We start from the raw sequence: 23,483 nt of genomic DNA on the forward strand, positions 1-23,483 counted from the left end.
TACGACAGAACAGACTTAAACTCTCCGAACAGAGACTAAACTCTCATGCAAAAATCAGACTGCTATTTATCACCAAATGGGCGTTTTAATGAGTGGAACATGTAGAATATTTCAAATGACAGGAATTATGACAGGTGATAAATAGCAGTCTGATTTTTGCATGAGAGTTTAATCTCTGTTCGGAGAGTTTAAGTCTGTTCTGTCGGACAAAATAAATGTGCCGTTTTCGTGGTCTGGCCGTTCCAAATTTTTAACCTGTTCCACAATTAAAACTGCCCCTGTTCCAGTGTTCCCATATACCAAAGTTTTTCCGACTAGATACCCTTAAGCTATTAACAAATTTTCAGCTTGCTATTAATCAACTTTTTTTTCATACGCGGGATCCAGACCTATCTAAACAGATATCATAGAGACATATTAGGGTGCTTTAAAATCCAAGATGTCCAATTTTTTTATAAGTTGAAATGGTTGGGTTAAATTGTATACAGAGTGGGCCAAATAAAAGGAGCCACCCCGATATTTGGCAGTATTTATTAGATTTTAAGAAAATAAAAAAACAGGTCAATTTTTGATCTAAGGGGGACACATTTTTACGATACAAACATCTGTCATTTGTCAACTCCCTCCCTTCCACTTCCCCCACCCCTTATTTTTAAATAGGGAATAGGGGTCGTGTGCTAGCTCATTTGAAAGGTTATTTAATTCTCAATTCAGTAATATCAACATCGACTTAAAAATGTATACATGGTGTCCAAGAAAAATTATTTTGAATTAAATTAATTGACACAAAAAGAAGAATGTATGTAATTTATTTTACTCAGAACACATTCTACTGCTGACATAAAATAGAAAAAAATGTTTTTTGATAAATAGACACTGCTTTTTGCTTAATTTTAATGTTCAAGCTTCCACCCATCTGCCTCTTGGTAGGTTGAATATTGAATTTAAGCAACAAACAGTGTTTATTTATTAAATAAACATTGTTTTCTGTTTTTTATCAGCAGTAGAATGTATTCTGAGTAAAATAAATTACATGCATTCTTCTTTTTGTGTCAATTAATTTAATTTAAAATAATTTTTCTTGGACACCCTGTATAAATTTTTATGTCAATGTTAATATTACTGAATAGAGAATTCAATAACCTTTTAAATGAGCTAGCACACGACCCCTATTCCCTATTTAAAAATAAGAGGTGGGGGAAGTGGAAGGGAGGGAGTTGACAAATGACAGATGTTTGTACCGTAAAAATGTGTCCCCCTTAGATCAAAAATTGACCTGTTTTTTTATTTTCTTAAAATATAATAAATACTGCCAAATATCGGGGTGGCTCCTTGTATTTGGCCCACTCTGTATTATTGCAATATGTATCTTAATCTTACGCTATATTATATTTAATAATAATCAATAAATATATAATAATAATAAAAAAATATATAAAAATATAAATATATAAAAATATAATAATAATAATTAATAGAATAAAATGTTTTTATTAAAAATTTTGTTTTATTTATATTGATATTGATGTTCTTTCGATAGTACTAATTTTGATCAGATTGATATCGAGTATCGAGTCGAGTGGAGTATCGCAAACTAAAGTGCATTGTAAATGTAACATTGTAACCTATTGGATTAAAAAAACCGAAAACCGGTTTTTGGAAAAACCGGTTTATTTGGCCGGTTATAACCGCCAGGTTAAACCGTAAGCAAAAAAAAACGGTATAACCGAAAACCGGTGTTTTGTCCAAAACCGCCATCACTAATGCTTAATCAGACATTCCGGTTAAAATTCTTAAATCCTTGTTCCAGTCAAAACACAATTAACAATTTCCTGGTGTCGCTTTGTTTTCACCGACCAACAAAAACATTAAATTTTTATTACTTATGTAGTGTTTATTACGTGAACAGTATCAAATATCAGGTCGTGGACATCTGTATTGATTTGAAATAATAAATGTATTATATACATACTGTTATGATCTGCTTTCTATTACTTTGATATTAATTATTATTTATTTGATTAATTATTTAAATTATTTAATCAATTATCCAATTGTCGCAAATCATACAAAAAATTAAGAAAAAATCAGGGTGCCTTTTTAAAATATAAAAAAAATGTCTAAATTATCTTTTGTTATACTTATTTTCTCTCGTGGTTTCAGTATCTCTTAGTTGATCCTTATCGGAATAAAAATAGGGAAAAGGAAGTAAATATAAATAACATAAATAAACACATACAAATACCTTTATTATCAAAAGTAATGCTCTGTAAATTTATCAATAATTCTGTGGGCATAATTGTCCAAATGAAACCTTTATCATATAAATTAATCTAATTCAAAAAAATATTTATCGCTTTGTTCTTGATACCATTAATAAAACAAGCTAAACAAACACATTTGGTATTCGCAAAATTACTTATACTTCCTATTAAATTTTTGAAATATTGGAATCTTAAATTCATATGTTTTACGAAAAAAATTTAAATTCTGATTATAAAAAATATCTATCACATAGGTTATTGACTGACCTTTTTGATTCACACACAATGATGTCTCTTCTTGACCTAAACAGCTCCTCCTTGTTGATTATGTTAGGCTACCAATCAAAGCCCTCTCCGTTCTCAGCAAACAATCCAGCAGGATACCACCAACTATTTCTCCAAAACACAAGCCAGGCCTCTTTGTGCCAGTACTCGTTCAATAACTTCAAAACTCTCTCCTCTTTTTCTCTCAACAATAATCTCCTGAGACCCAAGTATCTTTTTTTTACTTGGTGTCACAAATAATTTTAATAACGATAATTCTTGTAACTTACTCTCTTGGACTTTACAGAATCAAAGAGGTATTTGTTCTCGATTTGATTTGTCTCTCGTTCCACTTTTCCGCTACTCTCACTATCAACCACAACCACTAGTACTTGCTTCTGACCTACTCACGAAAACTTTTGACTGCTCCTCTCGGCTGCCGGTAACACATGATCTTTTCTTTTCCAAACTGTCTCAACATTCAAACAAAACTTTCCCATTCCAAATTTCCATGCCAATCAGAAACATTTCTCTCTCCCCATTATTTTTTTCATTCGAAAACCCCCTCATACTTTCAAAATTATTCCTACCATCATACTAATTACTTTCGGGAAATTCTACAAAATTTACTCGGGGTTAAACAAAAAGTTTAAAATTCCAAACTTTCTTTACCTTAATTTTCTAAGAACTAATTACCTAGGGCTTCTATCTTTCCAGTAATAAACAATCGGTTTAAAATACTAATCCTAAATAACTTTCACTTCACTTTTATTTACAAAAATGTTTTTAATATTCTTCATGGAAAAATTCATTAAGGAGAAACTACTTTGCGTTGAAAACTAACTTCTAATAAATATTTACAAATCAATATACAGGGTGTATCAAATTTATGTGCCCGCGTTATATTAAAAACATTAAAATTTTTATTATATTTTTGATTGCTAAATTGAAACACAATAATACATAGAAGTTTTATATTGTAAAATATTTGGAAAAAATGTTAATTTTTTTCATTTACTGTCCGCATTTACACATCATTTAGTGTCCGCGTCCGTTGTTGAGAGTGTCCGTCGAAGGGAGTTAAAGGGTACAGGTTCATATATGGCCGAATAAGTTTTGTTTTAAAAATCGTCCGTATAGAAGAGTTGTCTGGCGAAGAGAGGTGTCCGTTAAGAGAGAGTTTACTGTAATCGTAATTTAAATCTCGTGCGCTAACAATTAGAATAAGAAAAGAAAATTGCGGTATCTGTATCATGTCGGGAAAGAACCCTGGCAGAGAAAGCAAAGGCCGATGAGGTATATCCTGGCTAAACAAAATTGGGACAATGGAACAATAATTATTGTAACTCTGTTGAGCTGTCTATAGGCAGTAGTATCAAATGTCAAAGTAGTCGCGATGACGGCCAAACTTCTTAAGGGAGACGGTACTTAAAACTAAAGAATAAGAAGGATCGTATCAAAGTATCTGCTATATATTGGGAAGGGAGCATATAATAATATTATAATTTCACATTCTTTGGGTAAACAAAACAAATATTATGCATTATTTGGAAGTGCCTGTACCAAAATGTTTAGAATAGTATGTTGTCCCATTGTATGAGATAATAATAATATATTATTGTTTTCACTCGCTTTTGTCTGGCTTTCCTCGCTTTTGTATCGGATAGAAGACATAATATAAAAGGTCTTTATTATTGTATTTTCACATTTCGGAGCAATATAATGCTTATAATGTATCACACATTAATCAGAAGAAGACAACATTACATTAAAAAAACAGCAACAGAAAATTGAGAATAGCTAATATCAGATTTTTGTAAATGTATAGGGTGAAGCAGATAAAGTTCAAATTAGAAATATCTCGAGAACTAAAGGTAACTGAATCGTGAAAATTGTAATTAAGGGGTTTTGAAAAGTGGACTGTTTAATGAAGATATTTTCATCTATTTTCTACCTTCGGTTATACCGGAAGTTGCTTATAATTTCGTTTTTTTAAAGAGAATGTCCTGTATATTTTCATATTTTTGAATTCTACTCGATGTCTTCTTTCTTAAAATGTGAGGTTTTGTAATATTATAGAGGGTGGTTTAAATGATAATTACGTTGTTTTATTACTTTCGTAGCAACACTTACACCATGTAGAATTGTACTAATTTGACATTAAAAAAATGTATTGATGCTTAAATGATTTTTAATATATGGGTAAATTATTTATCGCACAACTTATGTCTAGAAGATACTATTCATCTTTACTCAAAAGATTGCGATTAACTAGTCCTCCTAGTGGTTAGGAACGAAATGGTTTCATAAGATCTGCCGTAGCATCCAGAGCTTCGATGCTAAAGTTTGGCAGCAAGCGCAGCTACAATGTGGTTTCTTTTTTGTTTTAATTAAACATGTTATTAAATTATAGGTTGTTTTATTTATATCCCTTATAACTCTGAACCCACTATAATTATTCTATTCCAATTAAATGGGGTGTAAAGTAAAAGAACAAAAAATGGATTGTGCTATTAACACCCAACAAAACATACTAAACTACACCTTCTTTTAAGGTGCTGATATGTGAATTTTAACAATTTTTGAGTATTTTGCGCTACCGCAAATTAAAAGATGCCTATTGTCTGTTTCAAATCAATTTCCTACTTTTTAAACTCTTAATAATAGTGCAGGAACCGAATCTTTTCACTTCGCAATTTTTACAGAATGGATAGATTTGCTTGAAAATTGGAGAATAAATAGTGGACAGTCCAAGGATTAAAATCTATGTGATGCCGAAAGGCGCTTTTACCATGGGGGTGGTTGCCACCCCATCTCGCGGGTGGAAACTTTGTATTATATTTTGTAAAACATTTTTTTGATAAAATTAATAGTTTTCGATTTATTCGCTATCAAAAATGTTAATTTTATATCGAAAAAATCAATGTTTTTCGATATACTCATTTACGATTCAATCAATTTTTGCCGTTGAAAAATTTTTTTCAAACGAAGTTCTTGGGAATTAGATAACCTACAATTTCAGTTTTAAACATTTTTTCGTATCTCCGATATTAATCTTTCTATTCTGAAGAAAATGGCATTTTTTACTAAACTACAAAAATTCATTATTCTCTTTTGACTCCAGTTTTTTAAAAACTAATCATTTTAAGTCAATAGAACTTCATGAATCTATTAATAATACAAAAATAAAGAAGAATGAATAAGGCCAATGACTAAAAACAGTGCTAACTTACAATATTATGCTACCAATTGGATTTCTCCTTTTTGTTTTTCAAAAAAAAAATGATTTTCTAATCCCAACGTTTCTATTTTTTATCTTAGAAAGTTTGGTAAAAAATAATTTTATAGGTTTTTATAATATCTACAAGGTTATTAATATTAAATCCTTTTAACCCTTATCCGGGCAAGGAAGGTACAACAGGCCCGAGACGCCAACTCTTTTATCATAAACTGATAAAAAATTTTTATTGAATTTTATGCATCACTGAATTTATTTAGAAGTATGTTTCCTTCAACATAGTCTTGAGCTATTTAAAATATTCGTTATCATTTTTGAAATTATTGCGTCGAAAGAATTTTGTCACGTAAAGGGGCAAAACGGGCCCGTCGGACCCTAGTTGTATTTATACCTAAAGTCTAAGTCTTTGTTACAGAAGTTAAACTGGCAGTCAGGTATTGTTTTTTTGGATTATCTAAACGACTTTTATGATTCCGGAAATCCAATAATAAAGTCTAAACATGTAAAAACAATGTAAAAATCTCTTTAGTGTGAACATCAAAGAGATGCTTACAGTATGTGTTATATCTATTCTGAATGAATTTTAAAAACTGATAATCATTGTTGGAATGAAATTATATTGTTAGGTAGATACCTATACATATTTTGAAATTAATATTGCATCTGCTATCAGTCGCTTGATATCGATGTTATTGTGGACAACTAAGCTCCTAAAATTATATTGAATTACAGTGAAAGTAGATAGTGCTACTAAAATGTCCCGAAAACAATTATCAACTGCAGAACTTCAAGATATTGCTAATAATTTATGGGATTCCCATGATAAAGAATCTCCTGAAGTAGGTGGCATTGAAAGTGACTCTGAAATTGAAGATCATTTTTCGGAAGCAAGTGAAGAGGATGATCAGCAAGTAGTATTGAGTGATAATGAAGAAGAATGTGTAGCTACAAATTCCCAGATTTCAGAGTGTGTCATTTTTAAAACTAAGGATGGAATTAACTGGAAGGGTTAACCTCAACCCACAGGACGTATGGACAAAGTAATGTTAGTCCCTGGTCAAAGTGTAGATGATCCTGTTGATTCCTTTTGTTTGTTTGTGGACGAAAAAATTGTGAAGGAAATAGTGAAGTGTACAAATAAAGAAACCTAAGAAATCCTGGGGATAGAGAACTGGACATATTGCGACTCTACAGAGCTATATGCCTCTATTGGTCTACTACTAACTGCAGGACACTTGAGTGCCAACATTTTATGTAGATATACTTTGGAGTAAGTTTTATGAACCTATAGTCTGGGCTGATTATCGGAGAATAGGCCATTTTTGGGAAAAGTTATTTACCAGCAATTTTATTGCTGGAATCGAATCTTATGATTGTATATATTAATAATATAGGTATGCAAAGTCCGCAGATAGTGTGCTACTTTTTTTATAAACAAAATGGCGCCCGAAAATCGTGTTTTTTCCAATTTTTGCTCTATAACTCCAAAGATTTTAACTTTACACCAAAAATACTAATATAAAAATTCACCGCAATTAAATTCTGCATAGAGACGTGTTTTTTCCGATTTACTTCGATGAAAAATTTCCCCGGAAAAAGCGGGTTTTTCCAACAAAATCTTTAATTTTCAACTAAACTTTTAGATAAGTAATTGTTAATCAATACTTAAATAACTTGGAAATGTAAAATCCCTTTTCGCATAAATTATAATTCGAGAAGCCGATGGAAATTTAGCGAATAGTTTAGCAACAATTGAATTCTTAATTAAAAGTTTTCGTTCACTATAATAACGACAATAATTATGATGCATAAGAATAACTATGATATTTTCATAAAAAGACACTATACCTATATAATCTACTTTACAGAATTGAAATTGGACTATTTAAGCGGCCTCAGGAATATTTTAAAATTAGAAAGAATTTTTTGGCTTATAAACAAATAGAATATCTCGGAAAATGATAAACTAAATTAAATTATAAAAACGGTATTCGAAAAACAGCGGCAGGACGCTTCTTTTAAAAGAAAAATCATTTAATTATGATGAGTAGTTCCTGAAATACAACCGGTCAAAGTGGACCGGAATTTACGGCAAAGATATAAATAATAGGATCATAATTTTCAGACCATCACCTTTTTATTTTTATCGTCTTTCTTCACACCAATTTTCATATCCTTAAAATACTCATAACATATATTATTATAATAAAAACTATCGATAATACATGTGAAAATTGCCAAAAATAGCAAAAGTCCAATCAAAAATTAGGTTGGAGAAAATGTAACGCTCAAAGTTCAAACTCGGTATACGTTAAAAAAATGCATTTTCTCGGCTTCTCATGGAGCAATTTCCTTCATTCTTTTTTTATTCCCAAGTAATTCGAGTAGAGCCATCGAACTAACGCATTATTAAATGTCAAACTTGGTTTTGTTTTGTTATAATAAATTAATTTATTTATTATAACACAAAATTTTAATTTGTTTAAATAAAAATTGTTTAAATAATTATACAGCTTTCAAATGAGAATATTTATGTTTTTAACTTTAAAAGGTACACTTGTGGTAAGTTTATCTAAAAAAAAACCTACAACTGGAAAAAATATGTAGTTTTCTGTTCTTATAAACAAATTAATCTATTATAACAAAACAAAAGCAAGTTTGACATTTAATAGTCCGTTAGTTCGATGGCTCTACTCGAGTTATTAGGAAACAAAAAAATAATGAAGGAAATTGCTCCATGGGAAGCCGAGAAAATGCATTTTTTTAACGTATACCCATTTTGAACTTTGAGGGTTACATTTTCTCCAACCTCATTTTTGATTGGAATTTTGCTATTTTTGGCAATTTTAGTTTATTAGTTTAGAGATATTCTGTTTGTTTATAAGCTAAAAAATTGTTATAATTTTAAAATATTCCTGAGGCCGCTTAAATAGTCCAATTTCAATTCTGTAAAGTACATTAGATGGGTATAGTGTCTTTTTATGAAAAAATCATTGTTATTCCTATGCATCATAATTATTGTCGTTATTATAGCGACCGTAAATTTTTAATTAACAATTCAATTGTTGCTAAACTGTTTATTCAATTTCCATGGGCTTCTGGAATTATAATCTATACGAAAAGTGCTTTTACACTACCAAGTTATTTAAATATTCATTAACAATTACTTATCTAAAATTTTAGTTGAAAATTAAAGATTTTGTTGGAAAAACCCGCTTTTTCCGGGGAAAGTTTTCGTCGAACTGAATCGGGAAAAACACGTCTCTGTGCAGAATTTAATTTCGGTCAATTTTTATTTGTGTGTTTTTGGTGTAAAGTTAAAATCTTTGGAGTTATAGAGCAAAAATTGAAAAAAACAAGATTTTCGTGCGCCATTTTGTTTATAAAAAAAGTAGCACATTATCTGCGGACTTTGCATACATATATTATTAATACATACAATAATAAGATTCGATTCCAGCAATAAAATTGCTGGTAAATAACTTTTCCTTGTATTTTGCTAATTAGCCCAGAGTACTACTATATTTAAAGCTAACATGGGGTTAAAACGATTCAAAAATTTGCTAAGATTTGTTCGATTTGAGGATAAGGACACGAGGTCTGAACGAAGAAGCGACAAATTAGCAGCAATACGCGATGTGTGGAATCAAGTCAACCAAAACTTTCAGAAATACTATTTAAAAGGAAAACATATAACGGTAGATGAGCAACTTGTTCCGTATCGAGGTAGTCTTTATTTGGCTCCAAATGTTTTTTACTTGTGAATAAATATTTTTTCTGCAAAAGTTTTCTTGCATTTTATTATTCTGTGCAAATCCTTCAGATAGATCGCACCCTCGAGATAGACCGCATACTATAGTAGCACCTTTTTTAACCTAGATAATTTAAATTTAACTTTAATAAAAAGTCAAAAAAGAATATAAGAAATATATGGGTAAATATGAATAGTACATTCAAGAGCAGTAGTGGGCCCAGCGGGCCCGAGTTGCCCGGTTACGTAAGTAAAATGTGTTGCCCGGATAAGGGTTAAAGTCCTCCGTTGCAAAAATAGGTGGCTTTGAAAGGGTTGGAAAAGGTGGGTTTTGCATGTTATGAAAAGTTTTAATTGTAAATAGCTCACTTAATTTTTGCCGCAGAAAAATTTTTGCAAACCAGTTTCTTGGAAATTAAATAATCTACAATTTCGTATTAAAACATTTTTTTGTATCTCTGATTTTAATCTTTCTATTCTGAAGAAAAAGGCATTTTTTATCAAACTACAAAAATTCGTAATTCACTTTTAACTCCATCTTTTTAAAAACTAATCCATATAAGCCGGTTAAACTTCTAAAACCTATTATTAATACATAAAATAAAGAAGACCAAATAAGGTCAATTATTAATTTTAATTAGAGCGGTGATTAGGGGGTTGTTTTGAATCACTTTTTTGCTGAACAAAATAGGGACTGACATTCTTTTTATTATAAGTCACTTAATTTTTGATATAGGCTGTGAGCTCGTACGTAGAGGGGATATTTACAAATTCGCGAACGCCAGTAGTGACAAGTTTGTAAACGTTTACCGGAAATTTGACATAAATGTCAAAGTGATTAATTTAAAATTAAAATTAAAAACATTAATTATAAACAATATTAGTTGGTCAAAGCTGTGGTATATATTTTTACCTTAAATATACTTACGTTTTAAATACTGAATTTAAGTTTTTTTAATGTTCCGTAATATCTAGTTATTATAATCTTAGCGCCATCTACACGATTATTGTCAAAGTATCCGAAGTAAGAAATTGATATTTTATTAATAGAACGTCAAAATGATTAGAAAAATCTTAAAAAAATCGATTACAATTTAATTACTTTTTAATTACTTCTTTGCGTTGTAAATATTAAGCGATAACAATTAAATAATAAATTTAAAAATTACCGGTAAAAGTTGAATTAGTAACCGCTAGGAGCGACACCAGTGAAGCTCAGAGCGTATAGAGACTTTTTTTTGTTTCTGTAGATAGACATTTTTAAATACTTTAAATCAGTTTGAACAAGTTGTGCTCGAAAAATGCATAGTTTTCACGTCTTTCGACTTTGAAACTAGAATATTTAGCATTTGACGAAGAAGAGCTAACATATAATAAAGTATAGCTCGATTTCTTCTGGCCTTAAAGAAAATTTGAAAAACGAATTTGTTTAGTTTTTCAAAAGGTACATTTTTGTTAAGCAAAGTTGTTTTGATAAAACGAAAACTTTTTGAGTTATTAGCAGAACACTGATTAAAAACATTGATTTTTTCTATACAAAACTAAGGGCCGGTATTTCCAACTTCACTTAAGCCAAAGCTTACTTTAAGCCTTTGCTTAAGCTTAGATGCCTGTATTTCCACTTCAATTTGAGGCTTAAGCCTAGGCTTAAACCAAATAATTTTAAGCTCGCGCGGGAATTGGTTTAAGCCTTTGCTTAAAATTTGTTTTCTGTTTTTTGAGGTTATTTCTATAGATTATTAACTAGAGAGTTATTTTGAAAACCAACTTTTGAGTAATAACGTTATTATTAAATTATAATCTATTAATCTATTAATGTATTAATGTATTAATCGTAATAACGATTATTAAAATTATTACTACTTTTGGAAGGTGTAGGCACATGAAAATTATTTATTTCTACAATGCTTGGTAGGTACTTATTTTACAAAAATAAACTTACGTTAGAATTTGACATTTTAAGGAATATATTCAGTAAAAAAAGACGGATCTATTGCTTATGCAAAATAACAATAAAAATATAACCAGAGAAAATATAGACAATAAACTAACAACACATGTACCATGTACACAAAATTAAGTGAAGTAATTGACATTGATACAGACGACAATATAAAATTAAACGTCAACAGTAGTGGTTTTTACCTCAGAACAGTTAGTTCTGGCATTTTGACGTATTCAGAGGTACCAAACCAATTAACTTTACAGTTGAGCATCAGTTTAGTTAAGGAAATGATGGAAATACGGCACCAGGCTTAAGCTTCTCCTTAACTTTTGACACAGGCTTAGCTAAGCAAAAGCTTAAGTAGCTATTGAAATACCGGCCCTGAGGGCCGGTATTTCCAACCTCACTTAAGCCAAAGCTTACTTTAAGCCTTTGCTTAAGCTTAGATGCCTGTATTTCCACTTCAATTTGAGGCTAAAGCCTAGGCTTAAACCAAATAATTTTAAGCTCGCGCGGGAGTTGGTTTAAGCCTTTGCTTAAAATTTGTTTTCTCTTTTTTGAGGTTATTTCTATAGATTATTAATTATAGAGTTGTTGTGAAAACCAACTTTTAAGTAATAACGTTATTATTGGATTATTAAATAATAATCTATTAATTTATTAATCGTAATAACGATTATTAAAATTCTTACTATTTTGGAAGGTGTAGGCACATGAAAATTGTTTATTTCTACAATGCTTGGTAGGTACATATATTTATTTTACAAAAATAAACTTACATTCCAATTTGACATTTTAAGGAATATATCCAATAAACAAAATTACAAAGACTATTGCTTATGCAAAATAACAATAAAAATATAACCAGAGAAAATAGAGACAATAAACTAAAAACACATGTACCATGTACAAAATTAAGTGAAGTAAAAATAACATTGATACAGATGACAAGATAAAATTAAATGTCAACAGTAGTGGTTTTTACCTCAGAACAGTTAGCTCTGGCACTTTGACGTATTCAGAGGTACCAAACCAATTAACTTTACAGCTGAGCATCAGTTTAGTTAAGAGAATGATGGAAATACGGCACCTAGCTTAAGCTTCTCCTTAACTTTTGACACAGGCTTAGCTAAGCAAAAGCTTAAGTACCTATTGAAATACCGACCCTATCACTTTCGACAGCGAATAAATCGAAAACTATTAATTTTATCAAAAAAATGTATAGAACATTTTTTGCTGAGAATGAATGTTTTCAGCAACTTTTGTAGTCAAAATATAATAAAAAATTTCCATCCCCGAGTTGGGGTAGCAACTTTCCCCATGGTAAAAGCGCCTTTCAGTATCATATAGATTTTGATCCTTGGACTATCCACTATTCTCAAATTTTCAAGCAAATCGATTCGTTCTGTAAAAATTGCGAGGTTTCGTCCTATTTTAAGCTTCATTACTTGGACTATAAACAGTTTTCACTATAGCACGTTCAAATATTATTGGCTAATAAATATTGGCTTCAAAGATTGTAAAAATAATTACGCCAGTCAATGGGAGCAAGAATAGGATATTACCTCCAAATTCTATCCTACTGCATGGATTTTAATAAAATTTTGGGAATATCCTCTACTTATCTTCTAAATCAAAGTCTACTCTATGCCGATGTGAGCTTTTATCTTGGTAGTAGTTCCCACCCCTTGTCGGAGGTGGAAAACTTTTTGTTTAAAATTTCCACGGAAGTGGCTGGGGAGCTTAATTTTAAGCAAAAACTGTTCTATAAATTTTTATGAGAACTCGATACTATTTGAGTTATTCGTGGTTGAAAATTGGCCATTTTCATTAAAACATTACACTTTTTCTAACGATTTTTTGCGAATACCTTAAAAACTATGCATCTAACTAAAACGCTGGACGGAAGGGCCGCCCGAGAACTTTATCGTACCGATCTATTATCGTTATCGTACTAGATACTGGCATTCTATAAAAATAACAAAGTTACTCGTTATTTTGATATTTTAGAAACACCTTGTATACTTGAAAATATTTTATGGTTCTACGCATCATTAATTCCCGCATTTGAGAAAACGTTCGGGGACACACTATAGATTATTGCATAAATCAATAGAATATTAGTCATACTTTCATTTCAAATTAGTCCATTTTTCTGGGAAATTAATAGTTTACAATATTTGCATTTTACTACACGGATTGTAATGAAATTTTGGGAGTAGCCCAAAGCCCAATCTCCTAATTCAAAGTCTATCCTATATACTATGGCGCTTTTATCATGGGGGCGGTTCTCACCACTTCTCGGGGATAGAACATTTTTATTTTCGAATTGCATGGAGCAAAAGGAAGAATTTTAAGAAAATTTAAAAATGCGCTCTATAATTTGATCTTATTTTTTTCACCCGTCCAACTTTTTGAAAGTAGAAATAACACTATATTAAGAGGTATTGCAAAAGAAAAACAATGCATTTAAATTCTGGTGAATGAGGGGTTAAATGTATGTACTTCTCATTTTTCCTTAAAGTACATTAGTCATATATTTTTTTGCACCATATCTCGCTTAGTTTGAATGTAACCGACATTTAACGGTGCTCGTTTTAAAGGCCTTTTCAAACACTACAAAAGCATGAGCACTTGAGCATGCACCAAAAACAAACTCTTTTTACCTACCATATCTCTTTTTGTATTATAAATAGAAAATTCACGAAGGAACGAATCTCTTTGTTATTTATAATTAAAAAAAAATTTATACAGTGTTTTTAGTTTGATGCATAGTTTTTAAGGTATTCACAAAAAACCGTCCGAAAACGTGTGATTTTTAAATGAAAATGGCCAATTTTCAACTACGCATAACTCAAAAAGTATTGAGTTCTCAAAAAAAAGTATAGATCAGTTTTTGCTTAAAAATAGGTTCTCTAGCCACTTCCATGCTTATTTTGACCAATAAATTTCCCACCCCCTTGAAGGGGTGGGAATTGCCCCAACATAAAAGCGCCATAGTATATAGGGTAGATTTTGTTTCTTGAGCTATTCCCTACTTACTGTGAAAATATCAAGTACATCGATGTAGTAGGATGGAATTCGGAGCCAAATACCCTCACTGACTGCCCTATAATAATGCTCTGCTATGATCGCGTGAGAGGGGACACACACAAGATTCTAGCAAAATTTCAATTTTCTGTACCTTTTCGAGTTTTTGAGCTACAGCAACGAGTTTTATGTCATTGGAAAGATAATTTTACATTCTTTCAAATGTGTAAAAATATACAGGGCGTATATAAAAAATTAAGATTTTTTTTTCATTTCCGGTTAAACCGGAAGCCATATTGTGGGTAAAATTTATTGCGCTAATAGATAACAAAGTACTGTATATGTCTGCCAAATTTCAAAATTTAGTTTCTATTACAGAGGTAGTTACGGGAACTCGAATATTTTTTTTATAAAAAATTCATAACTCCCCTCCTATGAGGAATTAAGACATCTGGCCAATGTTATTCAATTTAACGATAGGATATCAAAAACATATCAAAAAATAAACAAATTCCTTGGAGTCATTTTTGAGAAAATTTAGTTCAAATTTATGTCAAATTTTGACCCCTTAAATATAGGCAACCCATAACTTTTTATGAAAAACGATAATATTCTTGTTATAGCCCCATCTTTAGGCTATATAAATGTTTTTTCAAATTAAATTTATCTTAAACAAGTTTTTAGATTGGTAGGGAAATGTATCGGGTGGGCAGTCGGCCATGGTGGCCGCCATTTTGGATTTGGAAATGTCAAATTCCGTATTTCTATTCACCTATCGATGAGCTAACTTTAAGCTAAATTTCATTCGTTTCGGTCAAAATTTGCAAAATTGGGCCTCAAATAACCCCCCTCTTTCGGCCCCCCTTTGAGAGGTTTTTTTCAAAAGCTTAGTTTCTCGACAAAATTCTCTTAAACTTACTCATACCGAATTTCATCGAAATCGGTCCAGTAGTTTTTGCTGGGCGGTGGCGACGTACGTACGTACATACGTACATACTTCCGACATGTTTTTTTATTTGCTCTTTTGACTCAGGAGGACTCAAAACGTCGAAAAAAAGTGAAATCTGAAAAAAATTTTTTTGCACGATCCTATAACTTTATCTATTATACTCATACTGCGTATGTAGTACGATAAAGTAAAAAAACTATATAAAACATTTTTGTAGCTTATAAAAAACAAAGTGACTTGTTCCTTCGCAAATCTTCTATTTGTTATACAAAAAGAGATACAGTCGGGAAAATTAAAGAATATCCATGAACAAACATATAAAACACGCTGTATTTTCCTGTCACTGTGTCACAAAGAAAGTTGCCCAGTGCAAGTACATGTAACAATAATTATTACATGTAGGTACTTGCGCTGGCCAATTTTTTGTGTGACACGGTGACAGGAAAATACAGTGTGTTTTATACGTTCGTTCATGGGTATTCTTTCATTTTTCCTACTGTATGGTAGGTGAAAAGAGTTTGTTTTTTTGGTGCATGCTCAAATTGATGTATTTAACATGAAATAACAGAGAAACGGTCAATTTTAGGTGTATAATGCTACCAATACTTTTTGTAGTGCTTGAAAAGCACTCATGTACAAAATATCGTCACATCGGCCCGAACGGAAAGCTCGATGCGTAGATTAAAAATATATTTTAATAACGAAATTAACGAGTAATTTAGGCTAATTATCTTATCTTTTGTATGTTTTGATTTTAAACAAAAATGTCTTAAACAGCGAACTCTTTTCTTCGACTGATTTAGATACCTGGAGCAACAACGCGACGACCTCGTTACAGTTGTTTGATTATTAATCCGCTTAAGCCACTAGTGAAGCTTGGTTGTATATTAGGTATACGTTACACATCCGTGTATTAGTTCTGTTTTCATGGCGTAACTCTCACAAACAATAATTATATTTTGAATCCAACGGCACGACTTACACCTATTTTATAGAAATCTACTAACACAATTTGAAAACAAGTTGTAAGTGTATTTCCCTGTACTATTGCGTACTATTAATTCTATTTGATTTCAGCCACGTTACCTACTCACGTCTTTAGCAAGTAATGACTTCGCAATGGGATTATTTGTCACGCCGTTCGCCATTGTCCCATCCCTAAGACACTGCTGGCCCTACGGCGAGCTGGTCTGTCAAATCCAGGTGAGTAATGGTTTTTCTTTTATAATTCGGAACGCCGTATAAAAACAAGCTAATTAGGTCACAATAAAAAGTTAATTAGAATATAGTAGCTGGATAAGAATTTGTAATTATTTTTAGGTTATTTGAATAGCAACCTGCGCTTTATACAGTGTATAATAATGCTGGTAAGAGGAGTTGAAATTTCAAAAGAAGTTTTATAAAATGTTCGTTTTTTAATAGAGGTTATATATGAAGCTTCAAACACAATGCTTCATAATTTTAAAGAGATTTTCATGAGCTTAAAGTTTTTTTAAGCATTTAAAAAAATCATAGATTACGTCATCACGTCCAGATAGATGACGTCGATTTAAAACTAAAAATCGACCTGTTTCGGGATAGAAAATTGCTCATTAACGAAACAATGAATTTATTCAGTTTGGCTGTAACACACTGTATTTTTTTTTATTAACTCCTTTGAGAGATCTGCAATCTGCCTATTAGGCAATAAGCGTTTTTCTGACAATGAAGCTGATGACATGTAGAGTATTATTCCAATGAATAATCTCTTTTAAATATTAAAAGAGGTTATTCATTAATCTCTTTTTTTGTATTATATGGTATACAGCCAACTACAGGAAAACTTTTTCCTTGTGGATCTTTTAAATATATCTAAACCTAAGCTAAACATTTTTGGTATGATTTTAAAATAATTGGAAAAAATCCTTTGTAAAAGGTATAAAATTTTATTAAAATCCCTTTAGAGGGATACATCATAACAAAACGTTTTCGATTTTTTATAAAAAATCATCATCAGTGTTAGATCTAAAAATAAGTATTAACCGATTTAATGAATGTAAAGGTGGTTATACTTATAAACTGGATACCAGCTGAGCCGCCAAAGAAAAATATCCAGGTGAAAACCCTTTAAATATAACATAGATGCGTTAAAAATGCATACTTTAATAAAATACCTTATGATGGTCACATGGCAACTAGGATAATGCCCTAAGGTAATGTATTGAAATTTCCCAACACGTGGGATCCAAATAGAGTTGTTTACATTCCAATGACTTAATGGCAACTAAATGTGAAATGAGTGATGTTTCTAAAAGGTGTCAAAAGACAAATCGACAACGTGACGTAGAAGTTACCCTGTATTACCACAGCCAACTAATTGTAATAAAAGATTTTTTTTTTCACAGTAATAACAAACATCAACAAAGTTGTGGGTATAATTACGTTTAAGTACCTTGATTATATGAGATGAAGGTAGAGAATAAAATGATTTTTATAATGCAAATAGAGAATTAGCCAGAATTTATGCAGCCATCTATACATGATTCAAATGAAAATGAATTAATTAGAAAGTTTTAAATTAACTAATTTAAAAACATTTTCTTTTCCTTGTGGATTTTACAATAATTTGTCCTAAAAAAACTAAACTAAAATCTGTGCGATATACATATATAGATCAGATGGCAGTAGACGTTTTAGCCTACGGATTTCATTGTCATCGCGCACGTTTAGTTGGGCCGCTAACTGATTCGGGTGCACTGACACTTTTTTACTATAGTTGACACTAAAACGATGTATGGCATCTTTGATGGATTCTAAAGAGATATCATGCTGAATGATTTCGTTACTGACGTAGTAGGGAGCATCGAAAATAGTGCGTAGTACTTTATTTACCTAACAGAAAGGCACTTCCAAATAAAACATGGAAGTGAATATTATACAGAGCTGCATCCAATAAATTCAGGAGTTCCACAATGTAGCGTACTTGGACCGATTCTGTACTTATTGTATACTGCAGACGTGCCATCAACACGACTTACCACTGTTGCGACATTTGCCGATGATACAGCCATTTTGGCGTCCCACACTGACCCAACATCAGCCTCTAGGAACCTGCAAATTAGTCTAAGCAAGGTCCAAAACTGGCTAAAAAAAGGCTTATTAAAGCAAATGGATTGAAATCAACACATGTGACGTTTACTCTCCGCAGAGTAACGTGCCCACCTGTTCAATTTATTGATTGTCAACTTCCACAATCTGATAGCGCCAAATACCTCGGAATGCACCTGGATCGACGACTGACTTGGACAAAACACATATTCACTAAGCGCAAGCAACTTGGCCTCAAATTAAGAAAAATGTATTGGCTCATCGGTCGCAGATCAAAACTCTCCATTGATAATAAAATATTATTATACAAAAGAATCTTAAAACCTGTGTGGACCTATGGCATCCAGCTGTGGGGAACTGCTAGCAACTCCAACATATCCATCTTGCCGAGTTTCCAAAATAAAGTACACACTGTATAATATGATAAAGTTTTTACTTCGCTATATTTTTTTTAAATGAAATTTTTTGTCTTTTTTTTGTCGCAAAAACAAAAGATAAGAGAATGTTAATTTTTGTATATTTGTTAACTTATTTTTTTGGAATTTTTATTCATTTTAGATTGTCTTTGTTTTACCCAAAAAATTTAAAGTGCTACAAGTTCGCAGTTTTTGGCAATTTCGTAATATGAGTGACTTCAAAAAGGGACGCATATTAGGCATAAAAGAGTCTGGTTTTGGTTTACGGAAAATTTCACGAAGAGTTGCAACTAATGCATCAACGGTATTAAGAGCTTAAAGGTGGTGGTCCAATAATGAGACATCGGCGTCGTGGAGGGTTTAGATATCCTACTATATTGCAAGCCCGTGATTTGCGCCATCTTAGACTTTTTGCCCTCAGAAATAGACGGGACAGTACACATCCTTTCATATATAATTTAGTTGGATCTTCAGGAAAGATAGTATCAAGAAGGACAGTTAATCAAATATTACTTTGAATGGAACTGAGAACTTACCGTCCGCTTTTGGTGTTCCTTTGATACCATAGTAGAATGCTCGATACTTAGAATGGTGCAGAGATCAGCAAAGTCGGAATGGCCAATGGAATTTTGTCTGATTCAGTAATGAATGGTTTTGTTTTGGTGGCTTTGATAGGAGCTTAAGAGTAAGACGTTTTTGAAGTGATAGACGAAATAAAGACTTAGCCGTTGAATATCATACAGCAAGACAACCGAGCATTATGGTATGGTGTGTATCACACCTAGTTGTTATTACCGGTACTCTGACAGCTCGACGATATATTGGTGAACTACTGCAACCAGTTTTACATACCTACATATAAATAGTTATTCTAAAAGCAATCTTTCAACATGATAATGCAAGACCTCATATTGCCCGTGAAATAATGGAAGTCATACAACAATCTGACACAGAGACTTTGGAGTGGTCGTAAAGATCAGCTGATTTGTCACCGATTGAACATGTGTGGAATGTTGTAAATCGAAACCTAAATCGATTGACACCTCCTTCAGCAAACTTAAACGACCTTGTGGCATGCCATAAGAAGGATCTAGATGAATATTCTGCAATGTAATATAAAGCACTTTTTTCTTCTTCTTATTCCTTCTTGTATGTAGGCTTTAAAAACTCTTTCTTCTTCAATATTTGCCTCCTAGATTGTTAAAATTATCGCACCATCTTTTTCTTGGTCTGCCAACACTTATTCGTCCATTTAGTGATTTATCTCGTGCTATTCGTACAATCCTATCCTCTGCCATTCTACTAATATGTTCGTTACACTCCTGTTTCCATTTTGTCACTCATCCATTTATGTCTTCTACATTGCAAGCTCTTCTTATGTTTTGTATCTAACAGACTTTTCCCTGATATTCGACGAATTATTTTCATCTCTGTCTAGTAGACGTCTCGTTTTAGATGTGTCAGGTTTTGTCTCCGCCGTGTAAATTACTGTTTTATAGATTCTTGCTTTTGTGTCTTGTCTCAGATGTTTATTCTTCCAGATTGTGTCACTAAGAGATCCCGCCGCTTTACTTGCTTTTAAGCTTTGTTGTCGTACTTCTTCTTCAACATCTCCTGAACTAGTTATATCTACTCCTAGATATCCAAAACTCCGCTTTGTACTAAGTAGTATAAACTGTGTTAGTTTTCGTTTATCTTTGCCTGTATTCTATTATGAAATTAGATGTTTTCGATGGCTTGTATAATACTGATTGATATGTTTCTTATATACAGTAGGTGTAAGACGTCTTCGACTTGGATGCGATCGAAAGCCTTTGTCAGGTCTATAAAACATAGATATGCTGGTTTATTGTACAAGATGGCCTTTTCTGTGATTTTTCTTAGTACAAATACGGCGTCTATGCAGGATCTTCCAGATAGACAAGTTAATTCGATACACCAGGAAAGACCAGTTAATTCGATTAATATCCCATACGGTAATTGAATGTATAGAAAATCAAGGAGGAGCCACGCATTATTAATTTTTTGAAGAAAATTGCATTGCAAATATGTTTATGTCATCGTTATCAAATAATAAGAATATTATAGAGAACAAAAATAAGTTTAAAAAAATATTTGTCTTATGTATGTAGGTGTTTATTTTGTTATAACCATGTTATAATATCATTTCAATCTGAATTAAATTGAAGCACCATACATATAATATATGTGTAGAATTGTAAATATTATATATTAATTTTTAAGACTCCTGTATACAGGGTGTTTCAATAATAATTGTCCATATGGTAACTGGAGAAACATTAGCACAAAATACGAAGATTTAACCTAAAACACCTAAATAAAATGTGGTTCCTTACTGAGTTACAGGGTGATTTATCTTAAAATTTAAAAACTATTTTTGCTCAGCATTTTAAAACTTTTCGACGTATCCTTTTCATACTTGGCAGAAAGTGTAGGTACTGTACAGACTACTAAATTATGTTAAACAAACGTTTGTGGCTATTACCAGAGGCGTACGACGGGGGAAAGTGAATGGTTGACCCTTTCCAAATTCTACGCCACTGGCGAAATTTCTATTATAGTTTAATTTTTGGATTCTCCAATACTTTCTATGAAAATAATATACTCTTCATTCGTAACGATAAAGTCATTAGTTTTCGAGATATTTGAAGTTAAAAATGAAACGACACGGTTATTTTGATTAATGTATTGTGTCACTTCATTTTTATTTTCAAATATATCGAAAACTAATCATTTTACCGTTACAAATGTAGAGTATATTATTTACATAAAAAGTATTGCAAAATCAAAAAATTACACTAAAATAGCAATTTCGTCAGTGGCGTAGAATTTGGGAAGGGTCAACCAGACACTATCCCCTACCGTACGTCTCTGGTAGTAGCTAGAACCGTTTATTTATCTTAATTTAGTAGAGTGTACAGTACCTACACTTTTTGCTAAGTATGATAAGGATACGCCAAATAGTTTTAAAGTACCGGGTACAAATAATTTTTAAATTTTAATCATATGAATCATATCATAAATTAATCAAAATAACTGTGCCGTTTCATATTTAACTTCAAATATCTCGAAAACTAATGACTTTATCGTTACCAATGACGAGTATATTATTTACTTAGAAAGTATTGGAGAATCTAAAAATGGTACTAAAATAGTAATTCCTCCAGTGGTGTAGAATTTGAGAAGGGTCAACCATTCACCATCCCCTGTCGTACGCCTCTGGTAGTAGCTAGAAACGTTTGTTTATCATAATTTTGTAGGGTGTCTAGTAGTCGCAATTTCTGCCAAGTATGAAAAGGATACGTCGAATAGTTTTAAAATGCTGAGCCAAAATAATTTTTAGTAAGGAAGCACATTTTATTTAAGTGTTTTAGGTTAAATCTTCATATTTTGTGCTAAGGTTTCTCCAGTTACTATATGGACAATTATTAATGAAACACCCTGTATATTTTTTTCTTTAATTATTATTACAAACACGAAACGAGCGTCTGTCGACGCCTACAGTGACAGATGTGTGGACAGATGGGTGGAACCAATCGACGGGTGGCGGTTAGAAGATTGTGTTTATTTTCAATCGTCCTTAACCCTTAAACGCCCAAGGATGGGTAAAAAATGTCCACCTAATGCCTATTCTCTTGTAAAAATGATTTATTGTTAAAAAGACAGCCCATTATCGAATGTTAATTTGGTTCTACCAATATTTTTGAAAATAAAAGCAGCATCATGAGTTAAATATGGATGGGCATAAAAAGTACACCCTTGGCAAAACTTGTTACTAAAGGTTTCTATATCATTTCTCGTTGGTAGGAAGATAATCCATATAATTATCGATGTATAATTACATAATCTACATAATTATCCGCCAATGAGGAGGCTGAAAGAAAGAATATGGAGAAAATCGACATATCTGAATTACTGGTATGTTAATTTTGATGTACATTGTAATTTTGTTGTAAGGTTTGTAAATTGTTTATATTAATATTTTAGAAGATGCTGTGTTTATTAAGCATAAGATTCTTAAGTTTAATCCATTTCCAACAACTCTCAATAAATATATTAGTTATTTTCGAGGTGGACATTTTTTACCCACCCTTGGGCGTACATGGAACCTAAAAAAGGTTGGGCGTTTAAGGGTTAAGACATAAAAATAACAAGTAGAGCCCTCTGAACAAATTTGAATAGGTTAGTTCTCACGAAAGCGAATTAAACCATGAGAAGAGGGAGATTAGCAGTAAGAGAATTTTATTTAGCGTGGGGGTTCGATAGGCAGTCGATTTTAACATCAGGATCTAGACGGACGTGTTCTTTGGGAGAATAGAAAAAGACGCTTTAAAACGTAAAGAGACGCTTTAAGACGAATATTATGACAAGCCGGTTATAATATTGATTAGACGTAATTATTTCCCAATACATTTCTTTCTATAAGAACACGTAAATGTTGGTCGCAATTACACAAACACTTTAACATTTCGTCAATTTAATAGTATCTATAATTTAGTTATCTATTTTATTAATTAA

The 23,483-nt window shown here is 31.7% G+C and overlaps 1 protein-coding gene across 2 annotated transcripts in view; it reads left to right on the top strand.

Moving 5' to 3' along the window:
• Positions 1-23,483, top strand: part of LOC126890685 (trace amine-associated receptor 1) — a 748,386-nt gene that overhangs the window by 187,179 nt on the left and 537,724 nt on the right. For both annotated transcript variants that reach the window (XM_050659809.1, XM_050659810.1), the window contains exon 3: positions 16,519-16,644. In XM_050659809.1, the coding sequence (XP_050515766.1) occupies positions 16,519-16,644 (126 nt within the window). The remainder of the gene's footprint in view (positions 1-16,518; positions 16,645-23,483) is intronic.

The sequence above is a fragment of the Diabrotica virgifera genome, chromosome 8 (genome assembly GCF_917563875.1).
Source record: "Diabrotica virgifera virgifera chromosome 8, PGI_DIABVI_V3a".
NCBI lineage: Eukaryota > Metazoa > Arthropoda > Insecta > Coleoptera > Chrysomelidae > Diabrotica > Diabrotica virgifera.